We start from the raw sequence: 17162 nt of genomic DNA, 5'->3' as shown, positions 1-17162 counted from the left end.
TATGAAGGACAAATTTGATTAAACTAATTTATAATAAAATAAAAATATATTTAAATGGTTTAATACTGCTTTTAGTCCCAATATAAGTTGAAAAAATCAATTTGGTATCTCAATTTTTATTTTGTTCAATATAGTCCAGAGTTTGTTTAAAATGTTTGATCATTTTTGTTAACATCATTAATTAAGCACGTATGTGAGCCTTTTTCTTGAACATTAAGAAGAGAACGAATTTGGATTTTCATTGAGGAGTGTTTGAAAGACTTGGAGGGTGATTTTTTTCATAGTGGGAGAAATTTAGATTGTGGTGTTGTTGATGTTGATTTGTGTAAAATATTCTTATTTGAGGTTTTGGTTGTTTGTATGTAGTTAACTAAAATTCGAGTTAATTTTTTATTCAATGTAGCAATATAAGTTGTATGTCAATGTAAATTTTATATAAGCATTTAAAGTTATTAAGAAATAATTTTATACAGGTATAGTGAACTTTTATATAAGTATTTAAACTCCAACTTTGTAAATGTATTACTTTAGATGTTTTTTTAAACAATAGGGTGTGATCAACCTCATAAATTCCTAAGATTATTAAATATGACCTATGTAAACAACTTCAATACAACATCCATCCATTATAGTTGTAAAATGATAAAAAATAGTACTGAAACATTTATGAACAACATTGATGAACAATGGAGCAAACCCCTCAACCCAACAGAAAAGAAGAACGAAATCAAAATAATGAAAGGAAATAACCTAGACAACTACATAAAAAGGACAAATCTAAACTCACCGAGTCTACCACTTATAGTTCCTCAAAATCTAATTATGTGTTCAACTCTATCTACTAAGTTATCACCCACTTAGCAAAATTTAACAATTGAATTGAGTCATTTTAAACAAATTTAAGGCCATATTGAACAAAATAAAAAAGTAAGGTAGCAAATTATTTTTTGACAAATTATATTAGAAAAAAAAGTGGTATTAAATATATTTAAATAGATATAACAATTTAATTATGTTAAAACATCTCGGAAACAAATATCACTACAAGAAATTCATTAAATAGAAATCAATTTTAGAACAAAAAATAATTAGTTACTATATTAACTAAATCAAATATTATTTTAAAGACTAAAAAAAATAGTAATATTTAAAATAATTTTTATTATTAATAAAATTTATAATTTAAAATTTAAATTAATTGGTAACTAAATCTTAGTACGTAATTAGATATAAATTTAAAAATTATTTTATAACTTAATTAATAATAATAACTGTTTTAAAAACTAATATTTTTTTAGTCTATAAAATAATATCTAGCTTAATCAATATAATAATAATTTTTGTTAATATTAATTTTTATTTAATAATTTTCGTGTAGTATAATGTCGTGAATAATGTACTCATATAAAAGATATATAAATATAATAAATATGTCATTTATTAATACATTGTCTTGGATTATAATTCCATAATAATAATAAAATATTATAAATAGTATAATAATTAAAATAAACTATATAAAATAAAGTTATCTAAATAATAATAAAGTAAATTTATTTTATGTGATTTTTTCAATATATCATTCATTAATAAAATTATGTCTCACTAGTAAATGAGGAGGGAAAGTGTAATAAAACTAATGTATTATACAGAAATGAGTGAAAACGAAACTTCATAAATATTTTAAAGAATATATATAGTTAAGTTGGGGGTATCCCTTTGAACTGGCAGAAGAGTGAAAGATGAAAAACTGGGTGGATCCGTGATAACGAAGGCAATCGGAGCTTGTAGGCCACTGTGCCTATGCGACGTTCGACACGATAGGGATCAGAGTAACGTGGGGATAGCTTGGGTGAAAGGCGATGCTCAACAAAGTGTTGTCAGTGAGGTTGAAGACAAAGCCACACCCAATCTCCGACGGCGAAGGAGCAGTTGGTGCGGTGGTTGTCTGCTTAGGCTCGCATGCGTTGGCAGTTGCGGAGGAGGTTATGCTTCAAGTGGTGAATGACAAGGGTGTGCTCTTGTAAGAGTTTTGAGACCATGGTGCTCGTTCGTGGTGTGTGGAGCATGTCTATGGTGGTGGACAGTGTGGTCTTTCATACAAGGCGTGGAAGGGAGAGGTTCCAATGGAGGAGTCGTATGATGTGTTGTACCATAACTCTCCGAGATAGCAAAATTTATACCATGAGTGAGGGTGGTTACTGGCGAAACACCAAAGGTCTGTTGGTCTGGTGTTTGAATGGTTTGGGATAATAGTGTGTTCAACTTCTTCTGATTTATGTAAATTTTGAAATGGGTTCCTAACAAGTACTGATGCCATTTTTGTATGACTTCTGTGATTGCATACATCTTCCTTACATACACTAAGGCCACATTGAGGCAGGGACACATTTTTTTGCTGAAAAGGGCGATGGGTGATTGGCCTGGCTAAGCACTACTCCTACAACGACTGAAGATGCATCAATGTTAATGACAAATGGTTGGGTGAAATTTGGAAGACGTAGATTAGGAACCTTTGTTATTTCTGCTTTCAATGTTGTAAATGCATGTTATGTTGTATATGGCCATATAAATCTTTGATAATGTAATAAATCGGTGAAAGGAGCGACGAGAGTGGCATAACTACGAACAAATTTTTTGTAGTATTCGGTGAGGTCGAGGAACGCTCTTAAAGCTATGAAGGGACGTGGCTGAGACCATTCTTTGATTGATTTTATCTTTTCTGGGTTAGGGGCCACTCCAACTGGGGAAATGATGTGGCCCAAGGAACTTACTTTTGTGGTAGTAAAACTATAGTTAGAAAGCTTAGCAAAAAGTAATATGGTTTCTAACAAGTTCAAAATAAGGTCTAAATGGGTTAGATGGTCCTGAATTGTGGGGCTGTAAATAAGAATGTCATAAAAAAAAAAAACTAAAACAAATAGTCTGCGATAGGATCGTAGAAGATCATTCATGGTTGCTTGAAATGTTAAGGGAGCATTAGTCAAACCAAAAGGCATGACTAGAAATTCATAATGGTCATCGGTAGTTCTGAAGGCTATTTTGTGAGTATCATATGGGTTCAACCTAATCTAGAGATACCCTGAGTACAAGTCAATCTTAGTAAAAATTGTAACTAACCCAAATTCATCAATAGTGGGTATGGGGAAGTGGTGACATATGGAGACTGCATTGAGTGTTATGTAATCTACACATAAACACCAAGTTCCATCTTTCTTTTTTATCATAAGTATTGGGGTAGAAAAGAGGCTGGTATTGGGTTTGATGAACCCTTCTCTCAACATCTCTTCACTGAAGTGTGTGATGGTACTTTTTTAAGAACAAAGATAACGGTAGGGGCGTACATTAATAGGGGCAGTGTTGGGTAAGAGGGGAATGTGGTGATCATAGGGTCTTTGTGAGGGTAAACCTTGGGGTGTTTTAAAGGTGGATTGATGTTGGCATAGGATAACTTAAATGGGCGGGGGTAATTGGTATAGTGGGGATGATGGTGTTTACAAGTTGTCTTCCACATATATGGGAGTTAGGGAAGGTGTATCAACTGATAATAAATGTAGTGAAGCTATGGTGTTGGTGGAAATGTTATGACAAACCTGGAGGTAAGTATCTTGAGTTGAGGTAGGAGGAGTTGTAGCAGTGAGGGTGATTTGTTTGTTGAGTGAGTGAAGGCAATGTTGGGGATAACAAAATCTGCTTGAATGGGGCCTAATGTGCACAACCACTCAATTCCCAAAACGATGCTCGTTCCTTCTATAGGTAAGAGATAGAAGTGAATAGTTAAAACTGAGGGATGTAGAGATATCTATACTAAAGGAGAAATGTCTTGACATTTTATAAAGGCATCATTACTAACCATGACTCTAAAAGGTGGGTCGGGTTGAATCAGGAGGTGTAGGTGTTTGGCAATGCGAGGTTGTAGGATGTTGTGGAAGTTGCCTTAATCCATAAGACATGTTATTGGCAAATTATGGAAAAGGCCTTGAAATTTTAAAGTTTTGGGAGAAAAGTTTCATGTAAGGGTGTGGGGAGATAAATGGAAATGGACCATATCTACATTGTAAGTGGGATCAGTAAGGTCTTCGAGAACTAGCAAAAGTGGTTATGTGTCATCTAAAAGTAGCAGAAACTGTGAGGTGGAGCATTTGTGACCTGGGATAAATTTCTCATCACAATTATAGCATAGACCGAGATCGCGACACTTTAACATTTGTGTAGGGATGATGCATTTTATTGGGAGGTTAGAGGTTGGGGACAAAGTGGGCTGGGAACGAGTAGTGGGTGTATGGGTGGGGTTAAAAACATTGGTGTAGGAAGGTGGACAAGTTGTTTTAGGCTTGGAATCTTTGATTTTGTCTTCAATGAGTTTAGCTAAGCCAATAGCCGGGGAAATGGAATAGGGGTTCAAGATGGTAAGTCATCTGCGAATCTCCAGGATAAGATCGAATATGAAACAATTGAGAATGGTTTCTGATGTCAAGCCATGTACACAATTGTATAATTTCTCAAATCTGGTTTGGTAGTCAGTGATTGTGGTTTGTTGGTGAAGCTTGAATAATTCAACTTAGTGGTCTGTGTATGAAAAGGAGACAAAACGTAATTCTAAGGAACATGTAAAGGAAGGTCAATCGATAATGAAATGATTGTGATGCATCCATTTAAACCAGCTAAGTGTTTCTCCTTTCACGTGAAAAGGAACCATAGATAATATGTTTTATGGAGAAATATGGTAAAAGTCAAAATATTGTTTTGCTTGAAATAACCAATCTAGTGGTTCTAGTCCTTGAGAAAAAGTGAGTTGTAGTTTGGGTGGTCTGAGTGATGGGAGAGAGGGTGTTAAATTGTGGGGTTGCTCATGTGAACTAGTAAATGGTGAAGATTGAGAAGGTAGAGTAGAAACCTAGTCTTGTAACATAACAAGGGAGGACTTGTAACATAGCAAGGGAGGACTAGAAGAGGTCATTGCGTGCCTCCAGATTGATCTAGCGAGCTTCACTAGCCTCCATTTGAGACTGAATGGTTGTGAGGCAAGCTTGAATGGTCTAAAGAAGGTCTTCAAGGCCTTTGGATTGAGGTTTGGGAGGCAAGGAGCAAGACAATGAGAACACCAATGAGAGAAGAGGGGTGAGCTATAATAGCTACTGCAACTAATGAGTACTCAAGATTTTTTAATAATTAGGGTAAACAAAGATTGAGCTAACAGAGGCTCTTTCACTACCCCTATTATATTATGTAATCATCCATCCATATTTGTTGTCTCTTGGGCCTCAGTGTAACATTGGGCCCTTCTCTAACAATATGAGAGCACATGAAAATTCACAAGTGTTCATGGAAAGTTAATACACGAATCAATACAAATGTTAGTGCCTTCCATGCTCCAAAAGCATAAAAGAGCCAACAAGGTCTTGGTAAGTAAGTGTACAAACAATATATTTTAGCAAAGCCTGGATAGAACAAAGGACTAATTAACAATAAAAAATGATAAATTAATATAGTTCCAAAAATGGTTGTTATTCTCCCATTAGTATTAAGTGGCCTAATATTTAATATAAACCTTTATTTGGTATATCACTGAAGGCAATCACCAATTTTAAATAAAAAGTAATACTATAAACATTAAGAATCTGCACATAGATTGTGTATAAAAAAATGTAACATTTAAAGTTGCATATAATTAAGCCAAAACAACATATATCACTGCTACAAACATTCGGAGAGAAATTTGCATGGATGAAAGGCAGAAATTCAAATAACACTTTGCAGTATTTCTTCATAAAACTCTACAATAAAATGTTGCCCTTTATATTCATGATGCTGTTGTTTGAACTTTAGAGTAACCCTTGTCAAAAACTGGTGAAAATAAAATGAGCAAAGAGTACCTGTGGCCGCAACATATTACTGCCAACAGATAGAAGACATGTCTCAAAAATGGAGGCATGTAAAACTAAAAGCAACTCCAACTGTCAGATTTTCATAGTTGTTGGCAAGGCTTCAAAAAAACATCTTTCATCTCCTAAATTCATCCTACACAAAAAAACCAATCTTTTAGGTTCCATTTTTCACTTCCAAAATGGATTGCGGTTCAAAATTCTAAGGAGAGAAAGATCCCTTGATACTGAAAATTGTGAACAAAGAAGCACAAAATTGTCAAGTTCACATTCTCGAGAAAGATCGAGATGTGAGTGACCATTCACTTGCTATTTTCCCTTTTGCCTGTGGATTTTTTGGGTGATAACAAGGTGAGGCTGCGTGATTTTGGTGTATGATGTCCAAACACTTTCCTCAATGGTGTGAATTCTGATTCATCATCATCACTATCAATGTTATCTGGAGTATGCCTATTCTGATATGCTCTCTGCTGCAGAAGAAAGACATTGAAATAGTAGCTGACCAAATCTTCTCTGCTCTTCTTAGGAAATGTTTTAAAGAGATGATCCCAAAAACATTTATCAAGTGAAGCAGGGTTTGATTTCACCACATCCTTGAACTTCTTCTCATCTTGATCTGTCCAAGAACTCCTGACATCTTCACCTACCTTGTCTAAATTCCATTGGAAAAAAGCCTCACCCAGTTCCATTTTAACTTTAGACCTTTTCTCAGCAACGTGAAACCGGACACACTCAACAGAACCTTGAACTGGGCACCCACATGAATCTTGCCTTCCTTTTCCAATCGGGTCCCTTTCAACAATACACCATTTGGATTTTACAACTTTTGGAGGCCATATTTCTGTCCCCAACCACTTAGAATCACTCTCACAAGTCATGCCAGTCCATTTTGGCACTTCAGCTTGATGATTTGGCCCCACCGGGATGTGCACTCGAGCACATTTATCAAGACTCGAGAGTGCAGAACAAGATTCAAGTAACTTTTTGTCCACCCGATCTTCAGCTCGAGCACTCCGGGTTCTCTCCAAACCTCCACGTGTTCTTCTTCTTGTTCTAGACGAAGAAGAGGAGACAACTCCATCAGATGTAGATTTCCCCAATGAAGACCTCTCATCACATTTCAACCTCTGTCTAAAATTGTACAATGCCCCAACGCGATCATCATACATGAAAGGATGCATTTTCTGACTCTACAAAATGGCATAACATTTTGGTTTTAATTTGACACCACAGTTATGTTTTCAATTTTCAATAGATACATGGACACCTAACGCATCGCCACACTCTAAAACATTTCATGTCCAAAATATAGGACACAACACACAGCCACACACAAGAGAGAAAGAAGCTTAAATGAAACTAAATTTAAGCAGCATAACAAAATACTTAAATTGATAATCAATATTCGTATAATCTTGAAATAAACACAATGATTTAAAGGATGATTTTGCAGACAATTCACACAATCCTAAACTAATGTAACATTATGGCAGCAAAAAATTTACATTGAAAATAAATAATTTCTCACACTAAACTATAAAAATTAAAAGTTGAATTAAGTAATAAGACATCTGCAATAATAAATTCTTTCAATAGCAAAGATTTAACAAGAATTTAAAGATTGAATTGTTTTGAGATAAATTTAAAAATTGAAGAATTAGAATTAGTAAGATACTAATGAATTCGCACCATAAATAAGATATTGACAAATCTAGTATAATTTGTAATAAGAAAAAAATAGAAATTTTAAATTTTCTGCAATAACTTGTTCTTCTTAATACATTGGCCAAGAAAATTATGAGACTTCAATTTTGATGAAACATAAGTGGCCACTACTAGACTGACCATAAATCTATAAGCAATAAAAACATAGAAATGAAGTTGTAAAAAAAATATGGATGGTGAAATTAATAGAAAAAGAACACAACAAATTAGATTAAAAAATTAGCAGAATGTGAAGTACAGAAATGGGTGGGGGAAGCCTAAAGAAAAATGAATGAATGGAAGACAGGATAAAACACAGTCCTATAGTGAGTGAAGGAATAATCGGCAAATAGAGGCAAACTTTTGAAGTATATTTTACCCCAAACAATGGCGTTCCATAAGTATAGGTTTCTGTTCAGAAGCCTATATTAGGGTTGTGTCTATAAAGTAATTATGAACAAATACAAAATACATTAGTAAATTTAGGGAAAACAATTTAGAAGCACACCATCCATGACTTCCACATAAAAATATAATAATTATAATGCCAATAGCGAAAATATTGATAATAGTTACCAAACAAAAAAATGCATAAAGGCATCTATTTAATTAGATAATTGGGGAAGTAAATTTATCCAAAAATTATAAAAGATTTATTTCCATGATATATGGTCTCAACTCAACCCAAAACAATGACATAGAACCCTATACTATAGTTCATAATTCATTAATGATCTGCATGACAAACAAAGAGAACATGGTATTTTCATATTACCTGCCAACTAAGTTGTTCACTGTCTGTCTCGAAATCTTTCTTCAGAAAGACTGCTTCTCGAAACAACAAAGCCTGCTTCCAGATCTCCTGACTACTGCATGACTTCCACTTAGACTTCTCAGGAATCAAACCAATTGCAGGATCACAAGGATTTTTAGCAATGCTGTTAATCCAAATTAGCATTTCTGACATAGATTCTCTCTTCCTCTTGTGACCAAATTTCTCTTTGTCAACACTAGATGGATCCAATATCAAGACTTCATCACTACCGTCATCGTTATCTTTATTGCTGATCTTGCTTTCATTTGACAATCTAAGCATGTCACTTTCTGCATCGGATGCATCCACAGTTAATAATTTGCTCTCATCAAACTCTTCTAGTATATCCATTTCAGTATTAAATCCGCAAAATTTTACTATAATAGGCTCACCCGTCTCATGGTCCTCCAGCATGTCCAAATCAACAAGTCGAAGTGCTGACCTCCTAACTTTCTTGGCCGCATTGGAATCTGGATTCACCCCGTTCACCCTATTCGTACCGCACAACTTCCTCTCCTCTAGATAGTCACGTACATTATCAAATTCATCCCCGATAGAACCTGATTTTTTGTCTTTCATACTATTACTACCACATGACTTACTCCCACCTAGATACTCATATGCACTCTCGTGTTCAACCCCATTGGACACTGGTTTCACACACTTGACTCTATTACTACCACTGAACTTCCTCCCATCCGGACAGCCACACTCCCTCCTCTCATGTTCATCTCCCGCCTCCTCCCCGCCAGAACCGTTCAACACGGATTCAGTGTGTGCCTTCATCAAATGCTTGTGAAACTTAACTCTATCACCCTCTAAACCACATTCAGCAAACTTGCCACCAGCAACATTCTTCAAACATTTATCTAGAGTACTCAAGTGTTTGCTGTAAACAAGTTCCACAGAGGAACCAACCTTCACACCCAACCCATATTCTTCCCCCACCACATCCCACAACCTATTCTTACAGACAGCATCATAACCACCTTTCTTCTTTACCACCATGAAAAGTTTATACAAATCCAGAGGCTCCCCGTTACCCATCATTCGAGACACGGATCTGTTTCAGAAACAACCCACAAAGGAATTGATCAAAACAGCATGCACCCGTATCAGATAAACCTACAAACACACTTGCATTATCAGCTTCAACTTCAAACTAATTAAGGGGATTTAGCCAGATCAATGACAACCCCATCAACAACCCACAAATGGTTATCACATTAAAATTATAAAAACAAAATAATGATCATGTAAAGGTTCCATTTTTATTCCTCCACCGCCCACAAAAGAACGAAAAAAAAATATAAAGAAGGGGAAACCTAGGTATACAAGCATTCAAGGTTGAGAACTGAAAAAGGGTACCGATTGAGAATCATGGGTCATGGCTTTTGAAGAAAGGAAACTATATGCTTTCTCTATCTACATCGTAAGAGAAAAGGGGTTGAGGAAGGAACAGAAAATTTTTCGGAGTCCCGCGCTTTGTTTATGTGTCTAAAAGTCCAAAAAAATTGCAGATAGTGTATTTTGGAAGAATGAAGGAGGGGCAAAAGTTCAAGTTTTGAACAGATGCAGACCCTATTCCTCAAAATCCAGAAGGGTTTTTGAAAATCTGAAAATGAAAATAGCTTCGGAAAATTAAAATAAGAAAAAGGGTTTTCGGAAATTTAGGGGCAAAAAATATTTGTCAAACAGAGGATTCTTAATTTTTGATTGGAAGTAAAAATAGATAAAAATAAATAAGGAGTTTTCATTGAAAGTGAAAAAGAAAGAAAGATAGACATACCAGTGTCACTAAAGAAAAACTTGAGAGAATGCTTCCACAACCAACCTAATGTGACCTCACTTGTGGTTTAGCACCACCAACTTGTCCCTTAATTTGCCAAATCCCAATACTATTCTATTTTCTTTTCTTTTCTCTAAATCTCTTTTTCAATCTTTCTCCTTTTTTTTAAAAAAAAAAAAGGTGAAAGAAGAATAGAGAGGGAGAAGAAAGAGGAATTTGAAGAGTTTCACTTTTTGTAAGAATGAAGGTTTTTTTTATGGAGAAGTATAATGTAAAACCACCCTTTTATATATTTTTCATTTGGTGTTGTTTCATTAACCATGGTTACTATTTAACTTAGGTTAGGTTGAGTTCAATTTTGAATAGGTGCATAGTGGATTGTTTTTAGGGATTTAAAAAAGAAATGGTAGAATGGATAAATGAATAATCAAAGTTTATCATCAACACAAATTGGGTGTTATTCAAAAGTGGTTGACTATTTTTATTTTTTATTAAGAAAATATAAATACTAATAATCAACTTTGATTTACATCTATACTTATATATAAAGGAATTCTCTAGTATAACAGTTTTTTTTTTACACAATTTTTGTCTGATTCTACCCTTATTTAATATATCTCATTTTATTAATACAATGAAGTATTTTATCACTTTATATGAATTATTTAAAAAAAAAATTAAATTAATATTAATGTACAGTTTTTATATGACTTCTCCACCATTCTCTTAATTTCTTATTTTAATGCAACAATAGGAAGAAAGAAATAACATATTCTCACACATTCCTACACCAAATCTCACATATTAAATAAAATAACCTCGATTTTCAATAACTCTCTGCACTCCATTTTTTTTTTTTGCTTTTCAATTTCGACTCATCCAAAATTATTTTTATATGTATGTTAAATTTCTATTATCGTGAAAATTGAGTAAAAGAGGAAAATGCGGAGGCGCAATACGCATGTGTTTCCGCTAGTATAAAACAGTTGTGTGGTACTTTTTTAAGGAAAAAAAATCAAATTTATAAAAATTAATCTGGCATTAAAAAAACATACAAAATTCATTAAATTATTTTTAAAATTTTGATAAATAGTAAATGTTAAACTCATCAAATAATCCTATATTATCTCTACTCTTTTCATTTAAAGGATATATAGATATTCATTAATGATATTTAGTAATTTTTTCATAAATAATTTTATTCTAATTAATGTTTTTATTAAACCAATATAACAACTTTAAACTTATTTTGGAATTCAATGATGAGAAAATATTAACTTATAACTCACTTGCAAAAAAATAACATAAAGTTATAATAAATTCCATATTTTTTTTTTATAAAATTTTTTTCATGTTAGACATCATTATGTTACTTGACATCTTAGCTAGACTCACACCTCAACTAACAACAATCATTTGTCATCACATGAAAAAAAATATTATTAAAATATATATATATATATATATATATGTGTGTGTGGGGGGGGAGACTAGACCAAAACTCATATGTTAACAAAAACGATACATAGTAGACTATACCTATTAATAAAGAATTATAAGAACAAACTTGATGGAAGCCTATTATACCAATGAAAGGATTCTCTATGAATAAATCTTAAATTAACCAACTTATCAGCACACGTATTCCCATATGATATTTTCTTATTTTTACATTAATTGTTGTATACAAAGTTTAAATCTTATAAAGCTATAAAGTTGTTTTAAATTCTTCCCATATAAAGTTATTAAAGTTCAAGCCACAAAATTTTAATCACAAATTTCCATTAAAAAATTCATATCATAACATTCTTATACAAATTATAAGAATTAATCAAATAATTGACAAATTTAAAAGGGTGTATGGTAAAACGAATAGGTGAATTACTAACTTATTTAATTAGTTTACAAACTAGTTTGAGTAATAAAAAATATTTATTAATTATCTAATTCATAATTTATTTTAGGAGCTTTTAACTTGTAACCATAAGTTACTCATAATAATTTCAATTTCTCTCTTGTAACTCATTTAATCTTCTTTCAATATTATCTCTTATATTACAATATATCTCATTATCCTTAAATTCTTTTTATCCAATATTACATATTTCAATCTCACAAACAATAAATAATTATTACACCATTTTTAATATTTTTTGGTGGTTTTTTAAAAAATTTAACATTACATATTAAATGAATAAATTTTTCATTATATGATAGCATGTGGAAATTACATAAAAAAAATTGTAAAAATAAATAAATTCAATGTAACGATAATTTTTATTATGAGAAATAAAAAAATTATTATTTTTAAATAAATAAAAATTAAATTTGATTAATACACATTAGATCAACTCATTTAAATCATTGACTTGTCCAAATAAAAAAAGTATATATAACTTTTAAAAAATAAACAAAAGTACTAAAATTTTTAGTAAGAATTTATATATTTTATAAAGTCTAAATTTATAATCATATAATAATATATTTTTCTTAAAAACACAAATGTCATTTATATAATTTATTAACTACTTTATAGGCTAGTATAGCTAACACTTCTAATCCAATAATCTAGTTTATTAAATAGAAACTATATTATTAGTTAGTTTTGCCAAATATATCTTGAATTGATATAGAAATTGGTAAACTTATGTAGATATATTCTTTATGTTATACTTAAAACTTTTAAGCTAGTTTATCATGTAAAAGCTATATTATTACCTAGTTCGCCCAATAGATCTTGAACTGATGTAGAAATTGGTAATTGTTAGCAAAAAAAAAAAAAAAAAATTATTTGTATGACTTCTTTATAAATATTTATAAGAAGAAAAAATAATATTTTTTATAAGTTAAAAGTTAGTTTATATGTAAATTAATTTGTAAAAAATTATGAAAATAATTTTCTCAAAATTTTGTTTTTAAATTGTATATAACTAATTTTAGTTCATGTAGAGTTTTATTTTTTTTTTCTACTTATTTTTCTCTTTTACTATGGCCTGGTTGATCCATGAAAACTTTTAAGTTATATTATTAGATTATAAGAATGTCATAGTTTAAAAAATAACAAAGTTTAAAACAATCTAACTTAATCATATTGTAATTTTGAGTAAAATTTTCTTTTTCTTTATCTCTAGTTTCTTCATCTTCTATGATTTGCATATATTAATTTGATTACATATGTATGTGAGATATAAGTTGAATAGATTAATATCTATTAATTTAAGTTTATGAAATCAAGTTAGGACTTCTTTAAAAAAAATATTTACCAAATACTAATTAATAAGATCACATGAGCTTTTGAGTAAGTAAATTAATAAATTAAAGTTAATGTATCAAACATAACTACAAAATTTAAAAAGTCAAAAAGATAATTTTATAAGAATAACCTTTTAAAACTCTCATTTCAATACATAAAAAATAAATATTTCTAAAAAACATGTTGGGTCTAGCATTTATGAATATTTCAGAAGTTATAAATAATCAAAATGATAATTATTAATATATATAGTTAAGTTAATATAAACTATTAAATTAAATAATTAATTTTAAATTAAAAGTCATAATTGATTTTAAAAGTATAATTTTTTTATTTAAAAACGAACTCAAACACATAATCTATTTTTGACTTTATTCAATTTATTTGCCACTTGTTATATACCCAAAGCAAAACATTTATTATTTTAACAATACTTTCATTTATTTTAAAAATTAAAATCATTAATTATGGTTATAGTTCAAAATTCATTCAAACTATCAATTATTTATTAATTATTTATTAAATATTTATTAATTATTTATTAATGATTTATTAATGATTTATTAATTATTTGTTAATTTTGATAGTTTTGACTTACTTTAAAATATTTGTTATTTTAAAAAGCATTCATTATTTTAATAACACTGGTTTATTTTAAAAAATATAAATATTGAAAGAATTCAAAATACATTCTCAATAATTTATTTAAAACAAAAATAAATTTAGGAAATTATATTTGTCATTCTAGTACTTGCTAGGACTAATGTTCCTTGGATGCTTTATAATATGTAGAACACTTTGTCTTGACTAATGTGGAAAAATCAGGTGTAGGGTTTCTCACATTTTCGTGAAAGGAATGCATGTGTTGATAAACTCATAGAAAATATTTTCATTGCTTCCATCCAATCTTTTCTTAGAGTTTTTTATTAATAGGTATAAATTACATATGTACCGTTTTTGTTAATATATGAGTTTCGGTCTAGTCTCCTATTTTATTGTATTTCCTTTCTTTTTTTAATAATTGGTGGTAAATGATTGTTGTTACTTGAGGTGTCAGCCTAACTGAGATGTCAAGTTTCATAGTGATGTCTAACACGGAAGCTTTTATAAAAAAAAGTTAATAAATCTTTTAAAGAAAAATAAAGTATTGTTTCTATTGGAGAAAATAAAGAAGATTTCACACATGTAAATGTATATAGAGTACTTAAAAAAATTTAAATAGAAATCAATTTTAGAGACAAAAAAATAATTAGTTGTTATATTGATTACTACAAAAATTATTAGTATCTAAATTAGTTTCTATTATTGATAAATAATTTATAAATTGATATTTAATTAGCTACCAAAGTTTTAATTACTAAATTTTTAAATTCTTGATTGAGAATATTGATTAAACTCATATTTTGAATCTCATTAACCTACTTCTCTTGCTTTGATGATATCTTGAACTGTATGTGACCGTTTACAATTATTATAATGATTTTGGAAAGTTAGGAATCCAAACTCGATAAAGGAATAAAATACTTTCAAGATTGAAAAGATAAGTTGATGTATACAGTTGACCATTTGGTTGTTCAATGTCCATTGGGTTGTCTGCTTTTGATTCTTCTTCTATGGACTAATGTTAGCAAATGCTGATGCTTGTGGGCAAGATTAATCAAAGTTCAATTCATTTATCTAAAGCAAAATTGGAAAAAAAAATATTCAAAAGATAAGTGGAAATAAAAAAGAAAAAAATCTACAAAATCTTAGAAAAATATCTGGAGAATAAAATATACAAAAATCCATTAAAAATGAAAAAAAATTTGAAGGATAAAATTTACAAAATCTCAAAAGAAAACTCTACAAAATTAGAGAAAAAGAATTGGATAATAAAATTTACAAAATCACATAATGCCCAATCTACGAAATCGAAGAAGAAAAATCTGAAATAGATATGAATTCGAAATTTGTGGAAAAGAGAAAGCCTTTTAGAAGACACTCCACATTAAGGGAGGCTTGAGACCTAATTGAGTTATTTTTCTCAGTCTTCTATTTTATTTTTTGTAATCCTTTTCGTTTTGGATTCGCATGAAAGGTTAAACCTTTTGGAAGGTATGGTAATACACGACAGTTTGTCCCGCATTTGGCTCGTTTTGCGTAGAAAATGTAGGTTGATTTTATTGGCACGCCCCAGATAAGAAATATTTGTTTAAAATTAATGAAAATAAACTTTAAATATAAATTTGAATAAATTTATTTTTTGTTTATTAAGTTATTTTTTTTCTTATTTCGATGAATTATGCAAATTGTTTTATAATGACACATGCATAATAAAATATGAGTAAAAATATTATAATGTTGTTTTGGTTTTAAATGAAATTTGAATTTCAGTCGTACTAATAAATTGACTAATAAAATATTTTAATAAATATATACATTTTTTTAAGGTATTATTCTAATTTGAAAATTAATATAAAATAATATATATATATATATATATATATAATACTATATAAATAACTAAGGTCTGACTACTACATTTAGCTTTTGAGGAGTATTGAAACTTAAACAACTTATGCATTTCAGAAAGACAAAAAAACACTATTAAATATTAAAAAACCATTATTGAATTTCATGAAGATGTTATGAATTAGAGATTGATGGTATTTTCTTATTGCACGTCCATGCCTTGCTTCTTGCACCCCATACTTAAAAAAATACTCAAAATACTCTTTGACATTTTTCATTGAATATATTTTCTTTAATTTTAGAATGTGTAATTTAGAGACTTCCCAAATTATAGAATCCAGAAGTTAAAATTTGTGTTTTAAATTATACAATATTTCAAATTGTACAATTTAGAATACAAATTTGTATTCCACATTATAGACTTTGGAATGGATAATTTAAGAATTTTTAAAAATATGAAGTTGCAAAAGAAATTATGGAGGTGTAGAAAGAAATTTTTAATATATGCGGGCCTTCTACCCTACGTTTTTTCTTAGCGGGCCACAGGCCGACCCTCACGTCTGTCCCTCTTTGTCATCCATACATTTTAGAGTGACTCTCTTGTAATTTCACATTGCATTTTGAGATTTTGTGTAATTTAGTTTTGTTCTTCGATCTTTGTAACAAACTATGTAGATCATAATTTACATACTAAAAAGTTAATGGTATCTAAATTGGTTTCTATTATTAATAAAAAAATTATAAAATGATTTATAAATTGATATATAAATTAACTCCCAAGGTTTTAGTTACTAATATTTTTTATTTTAAATTAGTCTCTAAAATACTAATCGTGACTAATTTAGAATATAAAGTAGTTAATAGATAAAATCTTGATAGCTAATGATTAGCTAACAATTTAGAAATTACTTTATCATTTTTTATTAATAATAACAACTACATTAGATACCAATAATTTTTTTATTTTATAAAATTATTTTTAATTTAGTCAATGGAATAACTAATTATTTTGGTCTCTAGTATTACTTTCTATTTCATGATTTTTTTTAATGAGATGAGAAACTTAATAAATAGATTGACATTTGTTTGATTAATTTGCAAATTGATGGATATTTGTTTGGTTAATTCGCTTCTATTTGTAAATTGGATGTATATATTTTAACTCAATAATAAATGAACTCAGTAATCAATCTGCTTTTTAATTTTCTTTAATCTCGTTCTTTTAATTTTATTATTTTAAATAACAAGAATCCCTCTTTTATTTAC

The 17162-nt window shown here is 29.8% G+C and overlaps 1 protein-coding gene across 8 annotated transcripts; it reads right to left on the bottom strand.

Annotated features, from left to right (window-relative positions):
* Positions 1-5613: 5613 nt before the first annotated feature.
* LOC137825731 (AT-rich interactive domain-containing protein 1) lies at positions 5614-10452 on the bottom strand. Of its 8 annotated transcripts, none has more exons than XM_068631483.2 (4): positions 10193-10452; positions 8796-9528; positions 8365-8693; positions 5614-7075 (listed from the first exon to the last, which is right to left on the bottom strand). In XM_068631483.2, the coding sequence occupies exons 2-4, from the start codon at positions 9451-9453 to the stop codon at positions 6188-6190; spliced, it is 1875 nt and encodes a 624-aa protein (XP_068487584.1). In that variant the 5' UTR covers positions 9454-9528; positions 10193-10452; the 3' UTR covers positions 5614-6187. The 8 variants fall into 8 exon arrangements, with proteins under 8 accessions (XP_068487584.1, XP_068487583.1, XP_068487582.1 ...); XM_068631482.2 differs by lacking the exon at positions 10193-10452 and adding an exon at positions 9772-10167; XM_068631481.2 differs by lacking the exon at positions 10193-10452 and adding an exon at positions 9772-10025 and having other exon boundaries at positions 8796-9466.
* Positions 10453-17162: the final 6710 nt, after the last annotated feature.

The sequence above is a fragment of the Phaseolus vulgaris genome, chromosome 8, assembly GCF_051622355.1.
Source record: "Phaseolus vulgaris cultivar YP4 chromosome 8, ASM5162235v1, whole genome shotgun sequence".
NCBI lineage: Eukaryota > Viridiplantae > Streptophyta > Magnoliopsida > Fabales > Fabaceae > Phaseolus > Phaseolus vulgaris.
Note: the sequence above shows the minus strand (reverse complement) of the source record. Positions and strands in the feature narration are given on the sequence as shown.

Bases quoted from the DNA above. Each gene is read 5' to 3' on its own strand.
- LOC137825731 (XM_068631475.2), bottom strand. The intron at 7,076-8,364 runs GTAATATGAAAA...GCCATTTTGTAG, and splicing joins GTGAACAACTTAGTTGGCAG to AGTCAGAAAATGCATCCTTT.